Genomic DNA, 20,907 nt, shown 5'->3' with positions numbered 1-20,907 from the left:
ACAAGCACAACAATACTTTGTCACCCCCCCAAACTGGCGCGGGTTAAATATGGCTACAATACTGTCAAACCATATCCTCTTCTAGCTGCTTTCCTTTTATTATTACAATATAATTTACTTAAACTTTCCATTAACAAAAAATAAAAAATAAACCAAAGGCCAGGCAAGAGAGAAAGAGAGCAAGAGATGACAGCAAGAAAAGGAGTAGAGGCATCTGTGCGGGGGGCCAGCCTCGGAGCAGAGTTGCATTTAATGGGAAGTTTAGCTCTAGTGTCAGGTGGCAACAGAGGTTGGTCTCTAGGGACGGATCAGTCCTCGATATATTCCCACAAGTCCTTCTCATAGCCTTCATGCACGTGAAGTAGCAGAACTCGCCTCCTGCTCTCGCAATATCTGTTAAGAGAGATACAGGGCAGGATTATGCGACAGAACAAAGTTTGAAAACTGGACAGATCAAAAGCTCAGTGACAGGAGTGAACTTGGTGTGGTATTTATGATGTAGTACATACTTGAATCAGGTGAAAGAGGAGGAAATGTGTAATATTGTTTAAAAACAATAAAACAAAGTCAGATGGCAGGACTCTGCTGGTTTTCAGGATAGCCTCACATGAGCTATAACACATCAGTCGCCGACTAAGTAATACTGCCAGTACTCCCGATACCCATGCGAACAGACTTCTCACCTGTACTTGTCTTGTACTTTTTGCTTAATGTCTTGCAGTGAATCTTGGGAAATGTCCCTCTCCAGATATCCAGACAAAACCTCTGTCGCATTCTCTAAATCAGCCTGGTTATTCTAGAGGGAATAAATACCATATGAATAACACAGATTTCACACACAGGTTGAACGGAATGCGTACCCCTCTTATACAGATGTTGTATCCTACAGTCACTCTTTAACAAAAACAAATTAGCCCCCATGCTACATCGGAAGAGCAGAAGTGCTTTATGGCTCATTTTGTTCTTCAGAAAAATGTCAGTCAAAAGGCACTTCACGTTAAACAATATTCTAGCCCGCAGGGCAACACATTGGATTTTAACACAATCCCTTGTATTACTTACTCTCAACCATTTGACTACTGGAAGTCAGGAGAGATTTTCCCCAGGCCAATTTTCAAACCATAGCTACAGTTACATGTAAGTAATTAATAGGTTACATATTAGCTATGTAACTAATCCATATACCCCCCTTTCCTAACCACATAGTAAAAGTAATGATAAACTATATTTTTATTAATGAGCGTGTGAATAATTGCATTTACAATCACATATTTCCAAAACCCCAAGCATTAGTCAATTACAATGGAGCTCACCTCGAAGATAATAGACTGGTTGTTCTTCTTGAGGTAGAACGCGAAGACATAAGTGTACATGAGAGTTGACCGGCACTGGCACAACACATCCACTGCCTTCTTCAGAAACTGCACTTCGATCCATGACATGTTGTGCTGCTGCATCTCCTCCATCTTCTGCTTCACTTGGGCATAGAGCTTGTGCTCAAATCGCAAGCTCTGCATGTGGTTCATGTAGCGGTTGCAGTAGAATAAGTATCTCTGTAAGGCCGCTCGGGATCTCTGCATCAAAGCAGGAAATAAGAATAAGTTAGAACTAGCAAACAGCCAAGCTCAAAAGATAATGATTTTAAGAGGGAAAGGATATAATGAAGAACAATGCATGTAGTTTTGGATATATCCAAACTAAGTGCACAAAGAAAGTAGCAGTATGCACACCACTACCTGGTGGTTCTGGGTACAGGGGACTGCATCAGTAAAGTAAAAAAAAAAAAAAAATGTAATTCTTAACCCCTTCGAGACAATGGCTGATTTATATTTTTGTATCATTTGTGACAACGGATTTAACATTTCTGCGATGCTCGTGTATAGCTGTAATTTTCTTCTTTCCCTTATACTGAACCAACACAAGTTATATCTTCTTTTTTTTTTTCACGACAAGAAGGGCTTTCCTTAGTTGTCATTATTTTACTTGTAACATATAATTTACTATAAAAAAATATAAAAAATGGTGAAAAATTATTTTACTCATCTATAAAAAATATAAAAAAAACCTGCTAAATAGATTCTACTACCTGTCCTGGTTTTAGAAATATCTGTTGCTTTTTTCTGCACGTTATAGGGCAATAATTTCAAAACCATTTTTCCAAATCTCATAAATTCTGCCCCATGTGCTATTTGGGACATCTTTGAAGCTGGCCAGGGTATTTCAAATGCTAGTATTTTAACTCTTTCCATGCACTAATTCTACCACCAGTCTTTGTCAAACCTTGTGGTAGTACCGTATTTCCCCAAGTATAAGACGCTCCCTTGTATAAGACGCACCCCTATTTTTGGGGGCCGAAATGAAAAAGAAAATTACATAAAGTTATTGTACTGGCTGCCTGGACATGATATGAGTGTGATTGATGTTGGCTGCTAGCAACTGTCAGCAATCTCACTCCTATCATGCTCAGGCAGCCAGTACATGCACATCACTTTCAGCCTCCCAGTTCCCCCTCCCTGTGCCCCTACACACGGATCCATGCTAACACACACACATACATACATACATTAATTTACTCCCCCACCTTACCTGAACTGCAGATCTTCTTCTGCCGCTCGCCGACTTCCGTGGGGGCCGCTGTTTCCCCTCTGCCTTGCTCGACGCGGCTGCACAGGAACAGGAACTGAGCGGAGTCATGTGATGCGATGTGCATTCACGTGACTCCACTGGGTTCCTGTGCAGCCGTGGCAGATCAAGGTAAGCAGCAGGTCCGCTTTTTAGTTAAAAAAAAAAAATCCACCACCACTGTATAAGACGCACCCAATTTTTAGACCCCAAATTTTTCTAAAAATACATGGGGAAATACGGTAATTGTTTTGCGTTCAGGTATGACGTTACAGCTCCTGGTATATGTCACTGTCAAACCCCCCCCCCCAAATATGTGCTCAGCAACATCTACTGAGGAAAGTGATACCCCATTGGCATGGCATGGGTTTGTTGGGGGGCTAAAATGCCACATTTGGGACGTGTGCATTTTTCAAATTGGAATTTTACATGCGGTCATCCTACCCCCTTCCTGCATATCCTATTTGGGATATCTTTGAAGCCAGTCAGTTCAATTTTCCCCATCAAATCGTATTTTTGAAAACTAGACAGCCCAGGGTATTTCAAATCATGGTATTTTAACTCTTCCCATGCGCACATTTTACCACCAGCCTTCAAAGCTTGCAGTATTTTCAAATGTATCAAATCAGACATATTTTTTTTTTTTTTTTAAACGAGACACCCCATAGACATTTAACATGACAGAATTTTAACTCTTTCCATGCAAGATTTTTTTGTGAAGTTATAGCGGTAATTTAAGGACTTGCTCATAAAAAATAAAACGTTTATACTGTATTTGCTTGATTATAAGAAGACCCTGATTATAAAACGACCGCCAAAAATCTGATTAAATTAGGAAAAAAAGAAAAAGCCTGAATATAAGACTACCCTATAGTAAAAAAGTTTTACTAGTAAATATTAATTCATGTAAACTATTTTTTCATATTTAATAAAAGCTATGATTGAGAAAAATATTTTTTGTTTTTATTTCCTTTTATTTGCCAGCCTGCCCCCTATTTATGCACATCTGCCCCCGGGCTTGCCATTCTGCCCCCCGAAATGCCTTTTAACCCTCTACATGCCACTCTGCCTCCAGAAATGCCTTATACCCTCCTATACGCCACTGTGCTCCATGATATGCCTTTTAACCCCCTATATGCCACTCTGCCCCATGATATGCCTTATACCCCTATATGCCACTCTGGCATATAGGGGGTTAAAAGGCATATCATGGGGCAGAGGGGCATATAGGAGCTTAAAAGGCATTTCTGGAGGCATATATATATATATATATATATATATATATATATATATATATACACATACGATTGCTAACAGCAACATGCATGCTGGAACCTGGGCATGATAGGAGTGTGATTACAGCCTCCCTATGCCATGCTACCCCCCCTTTCACATCCATGCTATCACACACACTTATTCACAAACATTTAAATACTCATTCATTCCCCTAATCACGCATACTTGCTCATAAACCCTCCCCCACCCCTTACCTGAACTGCAGATCTCTCACTCGCAGACTTCTGCAGGGGCCCGGCTTCTTCCCTCTGCAACTTCTCTTGTCCCGCCCCCAGAGAAAGAAGGAGGGGAGCAGAGGCACGTGACGTGCATTCACGTGACTCTGCTGGGTTCCTGTTCTCCTGGCCGGTACAAGAGACGTGCTGCTTGCACAGTGCGCGACCAAAGCACCGGTAAGCAGCCTGGCCCAATTTGAGGTCTAATTAGAAGACAACCTCGATTATAAGACAAGGGGTATTTTTCAGAGAAAATAGGGTATATATTTGGGCTTTAAGAAAAAAAATTGTTGGAACTGGAAGGTTCCCCTGATGATGACATCAGTGGGGAATTACTTTACATGTTACCATTTTTAAACTTTTTTTTTTGCCCCCTAAGCTCTTTTAAACCAGGCATCTGCCACCATACAATATATGGCAGAGGTTGATGTCTGGGGGAGGGGCCACACCAGGCCCCTGCTGCCGATCTCAGTGTTGCTGAATGTCTTGTCATCGAGGCATTACAGCTACACCCATTTACAGTCATGACGTGCCAGGCACACCGATTGTCATTAAGGGGCTAAAAACAAAGTAAAAAAAGGAAAACAAAAAGTTAACCAGCGGCAGTTCTTGGGACCTGCCACTAACCCTCCCAAGCAAGACTTCCAATATGAAAGCAAGTATCCATTTATGCATATAGAAGGTTGCAAATCAGGATCATCGGTAAAATTTTTAAAAATAAGAAAAAGAAAAATTATCCATCGGCAGGCTGGATCATTGTGAACAATGGTTTTTCCGGAGCAGGGGACCTGGGAACCACCATTCATGCTCCCCCATGCTTTTTTTTATGCTGTTTCTGACTGACATCTCGTATCTCATAGTTTGAGAAACAAATTTGTATGCAGTCAGTACTGCTAAGCACCATTCCTGGCAACTTACTGACCTGGTAGAAATTTAAGAAAATATATAGTTCTGTGATGGCTTTCTGCCATAATCAGTTGTTGGCACTGAAGTACACAGGCCACAAGCACACAGACTCACACAATGAGTCCACTGAGACAACGTGCGTTAGGGGGGAAAATGTCACTAAACCAAAGTACAAATCGCATGGGTGGGGTTGACTTGACTGTCAAGCGCCTGAAACCATATTTGGTGAACCGTAAAGCCAAAATATTGTATAAGAAAGTTGCCATTTAAAAAAGGCAGACACCAGGAGGTCATCAAAGATCTTCTATTTGAACAGCCCCCTAAGCCCGCAGCCTGATGATATTGTCAGCCTCTGCGGCAAACATCTCAAGGAAAATTCAACCAGCTGCCCCCCAAAAAAGCCACAGAGATGTTGTAGGGTCAGCAGTAAAAAGGCATCAGGAAGGACAGTAGTTGTACTGCCCCTCTTGCCCATCTCTGCCAGGTCTTTGTATTAGCAGCTGCTTTCAAATCTATCACACATAAGTGGACTTGTTTAAAAAAATACGTTTAAAAATAGAACAAATAAAAAAACATGTTTTTAGAATTAATTTGCTCTTCAGTTTTTGTTGGCAGTTGTCCTTTCCTGCGGGCAGGTAGGAATAATGTTTTACATATCTATAAAATGTATTAAAAAAACTAGTCTACTTTTCAAAAATATATACTATCGCATTTCTAAAATGAAATGTGACTGCTGGGCGGGGTAGCCATGTTGCGCCCTCTAACTTCCAAAACCCATAAAAAGCCCTATGCACGTTGGGTATATCTGGAGATGCAGCTGAATACATTTTGGTGGGTTTTTCTGAAGTTGCATGTAATCTGTGTTTCCTAAGAAACAAGGAAAGGTTGGTGAAAAAACAAAAAATAATTTTACAGCAGCCTTTGTCAGAAATTGGTGACCAAATGGTCCCATGATGAGTGTCCAAATGCTCCTAGTGAAATATCTTGGGTTCTCTTATCTTGGGTATTTTGAGCTGGTGAGCTGGTAAACAGCCTCAAATCAGACATAAACCTCTCAAAATAAAATTGGAAAATTTCACGTTTGGAAAAGGGAAAGGCATGTTCCCATTTTGTGCCTCTTAACTTCCAAAAAAACAAAGTCTACACATGTTGGGTGTTTTCAAAATCAAGTCACTTACATGAGTATATTTTGGTCAACTAAATTGGTTTGTGAACCATTTTCATAGTAAAACATAATTCTCATTATTTTAATGTATTATTCTTACTAAATGTTGGACTATACATCTAAAAATGATATCAAATGAAAGCTCTATCTGTCCATGAAAAAAAAATATATAATTTGTTTGGTTGCATGAAAAATTAAGGAGAATCATGGTTAAGGAAAAAAATGCTGAAAAAGGTTTTGGGGCATAAAACACCCACTCAAGGGAAAAAAGGGGCTAAACACTGATTACTATTTTTAAATAACAGTGTGTTATTTGTCTGATTACACTTCCAAGATGCGAATGGCATAGCACTCTAGTCAATGAAAAAGTGCATGCATTCTGCCCTTGAGATTGTCAATTTATGATTCATATAATCCATCATATTCAACAGCGCTTTAGAAATGTTATGTTCCGATAGTGACCACTTACACTCACCTCCTGTGCATCTCGTGCAGCCTTTGCATCATCCTCATTGTAGCGATTACAGTTATACCTGTAAAAGAGATCAGTATTAGACACAATAGTCCCAACTCAGCTTCACGCACAACACAATGTATTGCCCAGTAAGTCATATACTAGCTGTTTATTCAGATGAACTATCAAAACTTTACATGTATTGGTGTTTCCCTTACACTTACCAAGCAGAGCCATGGGGCTCCCACGGACCCAGGCACACCCAACAAAACTCTGCCTTGCAGTTCTGATTCCGGCACACCATGTGGTTACAGCCACCATCTTTCTCTATAGTAACATGACATTTTGGGCACTCCTACAACAGATCGGAAAGAAGACATGATTTGACAAATGCTGAATATTTTCATTTTCTCTAAAGGGGGAGTCGAGTGTCCTATACTGCCACACCACGGTGGTAGGCATATTTTTGGCCACTTCAATATAGATGCTCTTCCTGCCCCCACCCCAAGCAGCAGTGAACACGTGTGTGAAGAGGGTGTTCTTGTTAGAGCCCCAGGAACTCTAACTTGAGCCAGTGCTGGAGCTGGCAGGTGGTTAGTATGTGCATTACTTTGCAAGAAATGCCATGGGCCAAGCACATCTCCTGCAATGTAAACAGCAATGGCACAGAAAGCCATAAATCCCCCATATGGATTTTAATAAATAATGTAAGAGAGAATATGATGGCCAGCTCTGGAAAACCTGCTAGTATTGGCCTCTTAATGAATAGTTAAGGGAGAGTCGAAACCACGCTACTACTGCAACTCACTCTTAGTAAATAAACATCCAAGTAAAAAAACACAGTAAATAGCCTACCTTAGTATTAGCTGCAATCCAGTTCGATGTCTCACTGTCATCATCACATTTCTTAATCCACTTCTTTAACCACTAGGACATGAGAGGGAAACTGACATTTAATAAGCATATATAAAAGTGCGCCTGTATAAAGACTGATGCCAATGGGCATATTTCATCTTTTTTTTGCACAAAGTCTCGTGTATATGAAATACAAGTTTCTGAAAGAACAATTAAGAATAGATCCATAAACTATTTTAATTGGTATAAGAAAGATTTTTTTTTTGACATCCCACCGAGTCATTAGAGAAGCTGGCACAGCACCTCACTTAACAGACAACCTTGCAAAAAGAAGATGTAACGTTTCAGCAGAAGATACCCAATACGTCTCAATGCCTTTTACCTTTATCTTTTATCCAGCCTCCCATCCCTGAGCATGTGTTTTCCCTCCTCACCTTACACTTGACTGGGTCATGCCAATTTTCTCCACAGTTGAAGCTTGTAATATAATAGAGAATAAGAAACAGAAGAAAACAGCATAAACAACATTCCAACAGGACATAAAACATAGTACATAAAAAAAACAAATCTAGCAGTAATGTAGAACAATGCTGGTGATAGAGGTGTAATTGCCACTACAAGGTCACTGACAGTTGCGATAATTAGAATTCATCTTAACCATCTACATTTTCTTTTACATGACACAAATAACCTACCCCCAACTTTGTTTATCTACCTATCTACGTGTAAGGCACAATATTATTTAGTATTACATAGTTACATAGTTATATAGGCTGAAAAAAGACATGCGTCCATCAAGTTCAGCCTTTCGTATATCTGTTAATTTGTTGCTGTTGATCCAAAAGAAGGCAAAAAAACCCAGTTTGGCTCTTTCCAATTTTGCACTAAAAAAGGCAGTCAGATTTCTCCTTGGATCACACTGTTTCCCCATAATTAAAGCTTATATACCCGAATATTATGTTTTCCAAGTATCCATCCTTTGTCTTTGTATTAAATACCTAACATATATTTCATTACTAGCTCATGCGTGTGAATACACAGATTGGCACAATAACATTACATTGTATAGGTAATATCCCTTCACATAGGTTGAACATATCCCTGTATGCGTGTAATATTGCCAGTGTTGTTCTCCCATCTGGCTTCCATCAACTGTTTCTTACCAGAACTGACGGCCACATTTGCAACGTACAGGTTTGGCATCAGGATACTGAACCTTCACCACATGATGACAGTCTGGAGCTGGACACCATTTTAGAAGTCTGTTACACTGTGGAAACATATATGGTAGAGTGGAGAAGATATATTGCAATTAAGGTTTGTGTCTTATTTTTTGTGTGCATACAGATAGAACTATTTAATTAACACTTACCTCTACAAAGCTATTTGTTATTAAATGCTGATACTTTAATTTCACCTTAGAATCTGTTATCAGGCGCCTGGCAAAGAAAAAAATTAAACGGCTCAAAAGGAGTAGAAATTCACAACATTTAGAAAAGAGAAACAAGTGGCACTTGAACACAATGGTTGTTAGCAAATTAGTCAAGATACCCAATATAAGATTTGGAAATCATATTACGAGCATAGCAGCAATACACATTTTAGGACAGTTCTATAAAAGTATAGCGGTTTAAAAAAATAAATAAAAATTTGCATTTCTAGGACAATTGGTCTGCACAAAAAAAAATACTTAAGTCCCTAGACTTCTCTTCTGTTATGGATACTGCACTGCACTTATATTAATAACAACCATATTTATACACATTATACAAATGCAGGCTAAAAAATAAGACTGGAGGGGGATTATGCACCTTCATTTATACATAGCCTGTCTTCTAATGTGGCCTGGGAAAAGTTGATATCTCTCCTCCTTCTGCGATATCTACTAATCTCCCTGGCTACTGTTTTGTGAAATGGTCCAAGTCTTATTGCATTTAATCATACTGTGCCCATGCAGACCCAAAAACCTTTCTACTTAAGCATAACACAGCACACGAGCTTGCTATACTTACATTACTGTATTGTCATCAACTAAGATATCACATCCATGAGCTGGACAGGAGATGGTCTGGAAAAGTTAACAAGTGTGTGAGAAAACAGAAAGAAGAAGAGAGGCACACACAAGCGCAAACACAGCAGGAGTCACGGATGGCGACCAAGGTAAACGGGAGGGGAAGTGCAAGTATGAGTGGCAGAGACAAAGCAAGGTAGGATTGAAAATGATGGAAAAAAAATAAGCCGTGTGAAACCCAAACAGAAACAATAATATGCTTATAAAAAGCAATAAGGCAGCTATAGCAATACATTAAATACAATAAGTAGTTATAGCAATACATTAAAAGGCAATTTCAACAGAGATAGCCTCCCATGGCCATACTTCTTACCTGTCCCATTCCTTCTTCTATGATTTTGGTGGTTAAATACTCGCCCCAGCACTGCATACAAAACTTGTGACCACACTCAAGGCCTGTGAAATACTAGAGAAAACAAACTATATGTAGAAGTTTTCACTTGTGAGTCAGTCAGGTTATTCCATGATGCTAGGTACATGAAGGAAGTTATTTAGAGAATAAGACATTTAATAGGAAGGGAACACACAGACAGATGGGAAAATAATATACAATAGGAGGGAGTAAGGAAACATATGAAGAGCAACCTAGAGATACTTTCACTAAAGGGTGTAAATGTGAACGGGCCTACACTGACAGAAGGGTAAAATGTTACAAAGCATCATCTCAAAACACTAGGTAAACTGAACATTAAATGGCCCAAAAATAGTAATAAAAAAAGAACTGTACCCTATTTCTATGGTGGCAAAGTCACAGAACAAAACAGCTTGCAGGTTTAAGACTGATGCCCCTACACAGTAACCAATGCTTTAGTATGTTGAATATTGAGCAGCTTTACTTTAAATCATTCTCAAATATGCTGAAATTATATATTTGTATAATATTTTTCATTGGTGGACTATTGTATAGGTGTAACAGTACATCCTATTCATATGCTGAATGTATCAATGAGATACACAGACATTGTCATGGCTGACTGTACAAGATATAAACGGATGGAAGTTATTCTCTATGCTTTTTTATTTATTCTCAGACTATGTCAGCATATTTGGAATTAAATTGGTTTTACTTAAGAAATAACACAACATATTCAGCCAATGAGATTATGAAAATTGCTGCCTTATTTAATTGTAATTTTTGTTTGGTAATACACTGGGCTAATATTTCTTTCTCCACCTACTGAAATAAAAACCAAAAATCACTTACTGAATTAGGGTAATTCAAGTAGCAGATCTGGCAGGGCATGTCTTGTGCAGAGGAGCGGGTGTTCATTTGGCGTGTCCGTGACTTCTTACTGGGGTTAATAACATGACATTCTGAAAAAAGCTTCTCCAAGTTTCCATCAAAATACCTGTGAGGGAAAAGCACACGGCCAAATTGTTAAAGATAAAAAGTAGGAGCAAAAAACGTGTGCTACTTTTATCTGGTCTCTAATGAAAACCATTGATAATTGTACAAAGAAGAGCAGTGGCAGTAATATGTATAATAAAACATACAAGGGGGCACTTGAATCATGGGTAAACCAAACAGTGGTGTATTCTGGTGATGGCAAGCTCTGAGCCCTATTGGGACCTATTGTTTCCCTCTATCTTTCCCTAATATTCCTACTAGTGAGCAACACCACTGGATGAAGTACATATAAGGAAAGTATTCATTCAACATGTGGTTCAATAAATACAAACATGTATCTCAGAGAGAGAAGTGCTCAAATATGAGACGTCTTATAAGTGATAACTGTGTTTGTATCAGTGTTTTTCTGCAAAATTGGTTGCAGGCCTGATAATGTTGCTGGATTTTTGCACATGCACTGTTGTGCACAAGCACAGGCATGGGAAACATTCATACACACGCTCCCAATGCATTCTCCCATTCCCGCGATTGAATCCAGCTGTCACCTGTCTTTACCATTGGCACGCCAGCCTGCTAGACGATCTAGAATGCGTAAAAATGAAGACTGGAGGGATTAGCAGCCTTGCAGAGTGTTTTCCATAGAAACACTGCAATGACTTCAATGTGTATTAAAGGAGAACAGTCAGTTTTTTAAAACAAGACTGCTCCTATAAATACTCCCCTAAGCTGCATTTGCTGTAAAAGAGGTTATATTTGAATTGTGTATAATAGACAATTGTAATGTAGATAGAAAATGATGAATACAAACTCACTCCTGAAAACACATGTAAATTAGAGATACCCTGACTCCTACATTCACCTTATTATCTAACAATCATCATTACAAGATTATTTAACTATTGTATTATCTACATAATATATAGCAGCGATCAAGTAACATACATAAATATCATATTAAATGTCACACTTCTACATAACAGTTATTTGTGTAAAGTCTATCATTACGTTACATTTTCGTTACATTAAGAGAGTAGTGTCCATGTCTTTACCTCTCCATAAGCTTCTCTTTGTCCCAGTTGAAATGACTCAGAAGTATTCTAGTAATAGTAGCTGGATTCTGCAGACATAGAAAAAAGAAGCTCAGTGAATTTTATTTTTTTAACTGACACTGGGTAAACAGGTTTTTCATGGTTCCAGGAACCATGAAAGAGATGATTTGCACATTCATACCCATTTTCCAGGGAAGGCTCCATAACCATGGAGAAATATTAGAAGTGTTACTGCAGTACTTGTTACTTTGTTTTATTTTTATTTATTTATTTTAGAAAGTTACTACTTCTGGCAGTATAGTATTTACTATTTTTTCTTAGATTTGTTCATACGGTACTACCAAGTAGATACTATAATGGGTCACAGAGGCCTCAGTCAACAGTTACATGCAGATACTATTTAAGGTCATAAAACAGTCATAACTTCAGTAAAGTGCCCCCGTGAAACTAACAACAATTGTGAAAAGGTAAGAAAGGGTTACTAGTGAGAGAAAATAAATATAGAATGTTATTCAAGGTGAAATATTTGGCAATTTGAAAAGTAACCTGTGTGAGTTTTTTTAAGAGACCATGCTCAGTACCCTCAAAGGTGCAGACACAAAGTACAAATTGTAGGAAACCCTACACACATTTAACTCATTTCTGCTGGTGAGCAGCCTCAACATTTGAGGGCTGGATTGTTAAACGTTCTGTGACACTAGGAGATCACTGCTTGCAACAGGCTCTCGGATTTCAAGGACACCATGTACAAAATGCAGACACCTGACACAGCCAGAGGCACAAAATCCAGCTCTCAAGACACTTCTCAGGTACAAGAAAAGAAATCAACCAATAAGACAAGACTTCTAGTTTATATCACTATTACCCAGCAGCGGGAGCAATAACACTATATTTAGCCTATATTTATCCAACCCAGAACTCGCACAACAACCTACACACAATAGTATTGTGTCAAGGAACTGCGTGTGCGAATATGTTCATAAAGGGGTAGTGCGTCAGTCTCGTCTATTGATTAACCTGCTTAACAATTTTATTGTATAGTGACTCAGGCATTTCTGCTTAACAAATGTGTGGGTGTGTTTTATTTTAACTGTATGACCTAAGGTGCATGGAGCCTTAACATCAAAAAGTTTCTAACTAGGTGTATACTTACGGCATACCGGTAGACAAGGTATAGGCGTCAATGACTCTTGTGTGCTTATTAATTATGACACTGTTGTGGTCAAACAGATCACTTTTTAACCAGCACGGGGATTTTACGTTATTCTGTGCCCGAAAGCTTTGGAAATGAATCATTTCTGGCTGCACCTGGGGACTGTAGATTTCCACGAGGTGCTATCATTCTTCTCTTCTCTACATCATCACGAAGTTGCACACAGATTTTGCAAGTCATTAATAGTTTCCACCCTACTCCATAGTGGCACGTGTGTGAAGACATTGAATTCATTGATTCAGAAAATTTTTTGCACATCTATGTTGTCCACACCATGATTCTATGACATGTCTAGAACATTAATATTGGAGAAGTGGGAAGGTGATGTACAAAAGAAAAGGCCTGTAAACTTCCTAGGATTCAAAGATATGGGGAGGGGAAATGTCCCTAAATGCTTTCTAAAATAAAGGAAATTAAATTTCAGGAAATAACGTGTTAAGATATTTGCACATATATTTATATATTATACTTAAAAGATACTATTCTATCAAGAAGAGCAGTCCAGGAAAACTATCCCTCTAAAACAAAGTATTGTAGAGGAACGAGCAGAACAATTCCCCTGACCTCAGCGGTAGACGGATACTGAAAGGGCTGGAATGGCTCTCAGTGTTCACAAACACTAGTTTAGAAATGTTGTCACTGTCCTGGTTGTATAGAAGCCCGCTGTGGAAAAAAGCTGATTAAGCCAGGATGAGCAAAAGTCCTAACATGGAGGTAGGGCACAGTGATTAGCCAATGCGTCACACATAAGGAGATTGTCCTGTGACTCAAGCATTAACATTGGACCTGAGTGGCTTTTGTAAATATTAGATCGATGTATTAGAGCAGCTCTAATGGTGGCTGCTTATTTTGAGTTAAATATCAGATTCTGTGGAGCTACAGATGTGTTCAAAACTCTTACAAGGTCTCTCAGATGCAATAGTTATAAACGGTATGCTCAATGTAAGGATCAATGGGACTGTGCACATGCACCGACATAACATCATATAACTACAGCATAAACACTGCCCACAGCAAGCCAAATAAACATTTCTTGAAGTCATACATTTTATGACATTGTTTTGTATGTATGCATGTATATATACACACACACACACACACAGAAATATCTCAAGTGTTCTTACTTATCTGGTGTTAATTGGGTTTTCACAGTGATCGTCCCTGACAGCTAAAGGCGTAACCAAATATATCAAAATATAACCAAATATATCAAAGTGTCTGATAGCAAGACACCACTTACAGTCAAGTCATGGGTACAAAGCTTCACAGGCTGACTAATTACACATGTATTTCACCCACTCTTTTGACCAGCTTGCGGATTTACATAATAGCTACAGGTTTTACAAAAACTAAGTGTGTGTGATAGACCCAACTTGACTTCAAGACCCTGCCAAAGTAGCTCGAGCAAACCAATGCTTTTATACAACTATTCGCTGACAAATTCTGAAACTTTAGCCAACATTCTTTACATCAAAAGTAAAGTTTGCACATTTTTAACCAGAGAAATTCAAAAAGAAAGATAAGTTACTTACCATAGAACAGTCACTTCCTGCGGCACGCCTCCTCTCTGTCCCTGTTGGCCACCACCAGCATCCATACAAACCATCGGCCAGATCCCCACCATGGGAAGTGAGGATCCCATGCCATGTTATGAACACTGCTTGCACTTCTACTGTGAAAGGCCAACTAGAACAGAGAGGAGGCATGCAGCAGAAAGATGACATTTCAAAGCAAGTAGCTTTCTTATTTTATCAAATGTCTTTAGATAACAGTAGAAACCTTACTTTTGCTTAAGGCTTGAAACCACGTTCTGAAGAGTAAAAATAAATGTTTAGAGTTTAATTCAGTTTATAATGGTAGACATGCTCATAACAGTTCACTGAACTGATTTTAGGAAAAACTGATAGGGTTTCCTATTCCCAGTCTTAACTATGCACCACAAAGTACTAGGCCCTACTCGCTGCCTTATGATGTATAGATAAGGCAGTGAATCTAGTTACAAAATAGTCACATTTTAGCTGTCCTTTTATATAAAGTCAACAGTCTCTGTACAATCATTTATAAAGACATATAAAGAAATGTAAGCAAAGGCAGATAGTTCTGCATTAGGTGCTGGACCCTAATATATAGTGATATTATTTGAATTGGCTACCCTAAACAAACTTAAGATTTGGCAAAACATTTCCATACCATTGACACAGTTTACCCCAAAACTTTGATCAAAACTATGACAGATACCTGGATGACCTCATTCACTTCACGAATGCATTCGACCATATGCTGGAGGATCTGTTCAGCAGTGAGAACCTCGTATCGGTAATCTTCATCTTCTTCTCCAGGTCCAGGACCAAGGGCACTTCCTCCTCCCTCTCCACATAGCCCAGCTCTCTCTGATCCACCAAGCCCAGCCTCCACAAGCTCTACTTCACCCAGTTCCAGCTCATCATCATGTTCATCAGCGGCACTGTCTTCACTGCACTCCTCATCCTCGTCAAACTCATAGTTGTACCCTTCGTCTGAGTCCATGATCCCAGCTGAGAGGCCAAGGAAACACCACCAACCAATCCTGGACACTAACTATAGTCTATAGTCACGTGAGATTTCAGATCCAAAACTGATAAGATGAAGCAAAACACCACAAGTGTGATCCAAGAATTTACAGATCGGACTTATAAAATGAATAACTTTTAATTCTGCTCACTGTCAGCTGTTCTAAGATGGAGGAACCTGTGCCTAAATAATAGCAAAGTCAACAATCCCCCTGTATATTCAAGGATTTTGCCGAGAATATTCAAAATGTCTATATTGAAAATCCGGGTGTAATCTGTATTATTCTAATTTTCAATGTGGATCTGACACTACAATTTAAGTATGAGACTAAAATGTATCTAGGGAAGGATATGTTCCTGTATCAATGGAACAGTGTGCCTTAACTTATTATATAAATGCCTTTGTCTAACGTTAATCAGATAAACTTAAATTTGTCAATTCAACTGAAATATACAAACTGGAAAGCATTAGTCAAATTACACAAATACAACTGTGTGGGCAACCACAGACACACAAGGTTTCCTCCCTGGTGTAAAATAATGATGTACGGCAGCCCCTCTCTATGTAATGTGTATCAGTTGATTAGAGTAAAAACTGTTACCCTATGGAGATGTGCTTAGTGAGCTCACCAGTACGGTGTTTAAATAGTTCCTTTTTATTCAGAGCAAATATTTACGCCCCTTAAGCTAGTCTTTAGATATACAGTGTGTATAAGGTGTCCTACTCACTAGAAATTCTGATATATGGTCACTATGACACTGCTGTATACGTTGCACACAACGATCTATATAATGAAGGCTTATGTAATGAAATATGTAAATGTGGCTCAGGCCCTACAAAACCTAAGCATGGACCCTACCTACCCTCCGGACGTTTACCTATATACAGGGCCTCCGGTGTAGCCGGGGCAAACAGGCCTCAGGCCCCTGGGTTACAGCCCCTCCCCTATGCGCGCTCCGGGTTGTGCGCGCTCCCGGGGGCGAAGTAACTGCTCCTCCTACTGGTACACAAAAAGCGCTTCTCCCGGCGGTGTCAGGGTCCAGCTCCTGGAGAGCCCCCCCACCCCCCGGTTCCGGTCTCGGAGAGACACCGTGCAGTGGCCGTCACTGAGCTAACAAAGGGGCGGCAGAGTCACGTACGGGTACGTTAGCGCATCACCAACTGAGCGACTACATGCGGCTTCCGGCGCAGCCGGTTCGCCATCTTGCATGTGGAGCAGCGGAATGTCGCCACTTTAGTTGTGGCGGAAGTGAGAAGAATCAGCGTCACCCGTTTTCATCAGGAAAGCAAATAGCTGGGACTTGGATCATTTGGGGGTTAAACGTTGGCAAAACGCTGTTCGACTGCACCTAAAAGAGGATGTTTTAGGGAGTTATACAGTCTAAGAGACCCCATAATGAAGGGAGCATAAGTGTTACACCGCCTCCTGATAATTTTAGGTTCAAAGTGTAATGCTGCAAACTTGTACGCATAGGAAGTGGTATTAAGAGCTTTTGAAATGCTAAGAAATCAGCTTATTTTCAGACTTTTTTAAAAAAACTTTCACATTCTTTAAGAAGTGTTTCCCACTTTAAACACAAAATAAAAGACTGCAGTGATGTCACTATGACATCAACTCCTTTATGACAGGACGTTTGCTTGTACACTGGCACTGTTTTAACTTTTTTGAGATGTTGCTTTTCAGCTGTAATTTTCTTTCACATTTAGTGAACCCACATTGTTTTTTTTCTAGTACAAGGGGTTTCTTTAGATACCCTCATTATGATCATATCATCAAAGTTACTATAAAAATATAAAAAATATGGTGAAAAATAGAAAAAAATACTTTTTCTTGATTTTTATTTTAAAAAGCTTTCACTTATCTGCAAAGGCTAATGAAAAAATCTGCTAGATAGAATCTAATATTTGTCCTGCGTTTTCTGCTTTTTTTCTTTTTCTACAATTTATAAGGTAAGACGTAGAAGTCGCATTTTGCTATTTCAAAAACTTTTTTTTTAATCTAATAAGCCTGTCCCCATGTCCGATTTAGGGTATCTTTGAAGCCAGTGAAATCAATTAACCCATTAAAGCCTATATTTTTAAAAAACAGACACCCCACAGTATTACATATGCTGGTATTTTACTCTTTCTATAAACTAATTCTACCACCAGCCTTTGTCAATGTTTGTGGTGGTATCTTTGTGTTTTTTCTTCACACACAGTGTACTTCAGGTATGAATTTACAGCCTCTGACATATGTCACTCGAAAACAACATCCAAATGTGTGTTTTGGGAACATACAGCGCCAACTTTAGAACTTTTTTTTACATTTTGTTGAAACAGGATGGTTTTTTTACTTGTTTTTTTCTATACTTTACTAATCACATAGTTTAGCTTTTCAATTTGTGCCGCCATCTTGTGAGTGGCAGCATGCCACAAATCGATGCTCGCACGTAAATACTTACACATCCATGGTTCACACACATACACATTCATGCTCTCCTGAACTTACGCACAAACATACACAGCCATGCTCTCACAAGAACTCACATCAATGCACCCACATACACTTATTTATACAGATCCATGCTCAAACACACTTACTTAGACACATCTATGCTCACACAGCCTTGCTCACACGCCAGAACTTACACGTACATACTGTGACACACTTACACATTCATGCTCACACATGCATTCATACATGTATATTCCCAGTCCCTCCTTTACCCTGTCCCTCCTTCCCTTACTCACCTTAGCTGCAACTCGATCCAGCCAAATTCCTACCTCCCCCTTTGCATTCCTGCTCAGCTTCCTGGCACACCCTCTCCCCCAATTGAAGGAACAGGGGAGCGACTGCCGCCCCCCCCCCCGTGGCCCCACCTTTTTGCGGAAGTGCACAAGAGGGTCAGATAGATTCCAGGAGAGATGCAGAAACGCTTCTCCACAAATCTATAGAGAAAAAAGCTCTTGGGGCAGCAATTTTCCACCCCCCTTTATGGTAGTGCCCGCCCTGGTCACAACCCAACAAAACACCTTGAGAACTACAGATGGTGTAACACTGGTGACCCCTGTCTCTTCGTACTGGATCAAAATAGTTTAGAAAGGGCCTTCCCGGTCTGAACTGAACGGGTACAGGGAGACAGGAGAGTATCAGGGTCACGTGACCCTGTGGCGAAACTGAGGCTGCTTGCGCAGTGTGCATAAGCAGCCAGAGAGAAAGCTGCAGGAGCGGAGAGATGTAAGCGGGAGGTGGGGTATATGTAGAATCCTGTGAAAGGGTGAAGCGCGTTGCGGAACTGCACTGATTCTCATGAGACTTTTTATATTTTTTGTTTTATACATTTTTTATATTTTCCATTTCCTGTTGAAAAATAAATGTTATTTATATTTTTTAAACTCTATTTGTGACATAGATGAATGATATAGCAATCCGATAAAGAAAAGTTTTTATCTTCATACCTATTCCTGGGGTGTATTGAAGGTTGCTCCCAGGGCCGGCCCAAGACATAGTGCCGCCTGGGGCAAAGTTTGAAATGCCGCCCCCCCCTGCCGAATTATCTACCCTTCCTCTCCATACCTTCTCATTATCTACCCTTCTTCTCCTCCCCCCCCCTCCCTATTATGTACCCTATCCCCCCCTTTGTACTTCACTTACCTTCCAGCAGTCCTGCGGCGAGAGTCTCCCTGCTCTGCCGCGGTGCACACTGCTTCACTGCTGAGTGCCGGAAATGACATCATATTCCAGTGCTCAGCATTACAAGCCAGCACCGAGACCGAGCTAGAGGGCTCGCATGAATCACTTTCTTTATATATGTACTATATATGTGTTTGTATATATGTATGCCTTTTAACCCCCTATATACCACTATGCCTCCAGACATGCCTTATACCCCTATATGCCACTCTGTGCCATGATATGCCTTTTAACCCCCTATATACCAGAGTGGCATATAGGGGTATAAGGCATTTCTGGAGGCAGAGTGGCATAAAGGGGGTATGAGGCCTTTCTGGAGGCAGAGTGGCATAAAGGGAGTATGAGGCATGTCTGGAGGCAGAGTGGCATATAGGGGATTAAAGGCATATCAGGGAGGCAGATAGGCATATAGGAGGGTATAAGGCATATCAGAGAGGCAGAGTGGCATACAGGGGGGTATAAGGCATATCAGGGAGGCAGAGAGGCAAGCCTGAGGGTAGATATGCATAACTGGGGGGGGGAGGTTGGCAAATAAAAGGAAATAAAAAATATATTTTTTTTTTCTCAATCATAGCTTTTATTAAATATGAAAAAAGTTTACATGAATTAATATTTACTAGTAAAACTTTTTTCCTGTAGGGTCGTATTATATTCAGGCTTTTTCTTTTTTTCTAAATATTCAGATTTTGGGTGGTCGTCTTATAATTGGGGTCATTTTATAATCGAGCAAATACGGTAATTATTTATTGAATATAAATGAGATTGGTGTTATACAATGCTAGAGTAAAATGACCAGATTTTTTAAATGAATTTTTTTTTTAATTGGCAAAGAGTAAAAACTACTTTATAGGCATATTTTCTTCAAACTATATATGCAGTGTATTTGGTATATGTTTATGAAGTGATTGTATGATATATACGTTATTTCTCACATTTTGTCCATGAGATTAAAAAATACTTCTTAGAATCTTTTGGGCAGATTGAGAGTGTCATGTTGCTGCCACACACCGGGACAGGCTCTGCCACACCGACATCCAAACACACACACCAGGACAGGCTCTGCCACACTGACACCTAAACACACACACCAGGACAAGCTCTGCCGACACCCAGACACACACCAGGACAGGCTCTGCCACACTGACACCCAAACACACACACCAGGATAAGCTCTGCCGACACCCAGACACACACCAGGACAGGCTCTGCCACACTGAAACCCGCATCTGTACGGGCTCCTGCTTCCCTCTGGATGGATTCAAGAGACGTTGCTCGCACGCACTGTGCAAGCGACGCACCGGTAAGCAGCAGGGCCCCTATGGAAGTTAATCTGGCCCTGCATCCGGGGACATAATTTGCCTGGGGACAGTGTCCTCAATCAGGAGACTGTCCCTGGAGACCGGGGGAACTTTGGTGCATGGCACAGGGAACAGACTGGTATCTTGTCTACAGCCCTGTGGAGTGACAATCTGGTTCTGAAAACAGAG

The 20,907-nt window shown here is 40.0% G+C and overlaps 1 protein-coding gene across 1 annotated transcript; it reads right to left on the bottom strand.

Moving 5' to 3' along the window:
- Positions 1-308: 308 nt before the first annotated feature.
- Positions 309-15,720, bottom strand: LOC149297660 (E3 ubiquitin-protein ligase arih1). Its single transcript, XM_089488276.1, has 14 exons — positions 15,433-15,720; positions 11,982-12,049; positions 10,789-10,933; positions 9,898-9,990; positions 9,526-9,581; positions 8,886-8,952; positions 8,677-8,783; positions 7,948-7,990; positions 7,514-7,585; positions 6,883-7,013; positions 6,680-6,737; positions 1,314-1,574; positions 684-796; positions 309-393 (listed from the first exon to the last, which is right to left on the bottom strand). The coding sequence occupies exons 1-14, from the start codon at positions 15,718-15,720 to the stop codon at positions 309-311; spliced, it is 1,587 nt and encodes a 528-aa protein (XP_089344402.1).
- Positions 15,721-20,907: the final 5,187 nt, after the last annotated feature.

The sequence above is a fragment of the Sceloporus occidentalis genome, unplaced genomic scaffold (genome assembly GCF_023333645.1).
Source record: "Sceloporus occidentalis isolate IW3139 unplaced genomic scaffold, rSceOcc1.0.p SCAF_37, whole genome shotgun sequence".
Lineage (NCBI taxonomy): Eukaryota > Metazoa > Chordata > Lepidosauria > Squamata > Phrynosomatidae > Sceloporus > Sceloporus occidentalis.
This window is presented reverse-complemented; position numbering and strand designations above follow the sequence as displayed.

What these genes read in the sequence shown, in the direction of transcription:
- LOC149297660 (XM_089488276.1), bottom strand. Translation starts at nt 15,720, where the DNA reads ATGGACTCAGACGAAGGGTACAACTATGAGTTTGACGAGGATGAGGAG. An exon ending in ACTTGAATTACCCTAATTCA is followed by an intron (nt 9,991 to 10,788) that starts GTAAGTGATTTT and finishes TGTTTTCTCTAG; the next exon opens with TATTTCACAGGCCTTGAGTG. An exon ending in CTGCACGAGATGCACAGGAG is followed by an intron (nt 1,575 to 6,679) that starts GTGAGTGTAAGT and finishes GCTTTGATGCAG; the next exon opens with AGATCCCGAGCGGCCTTACA.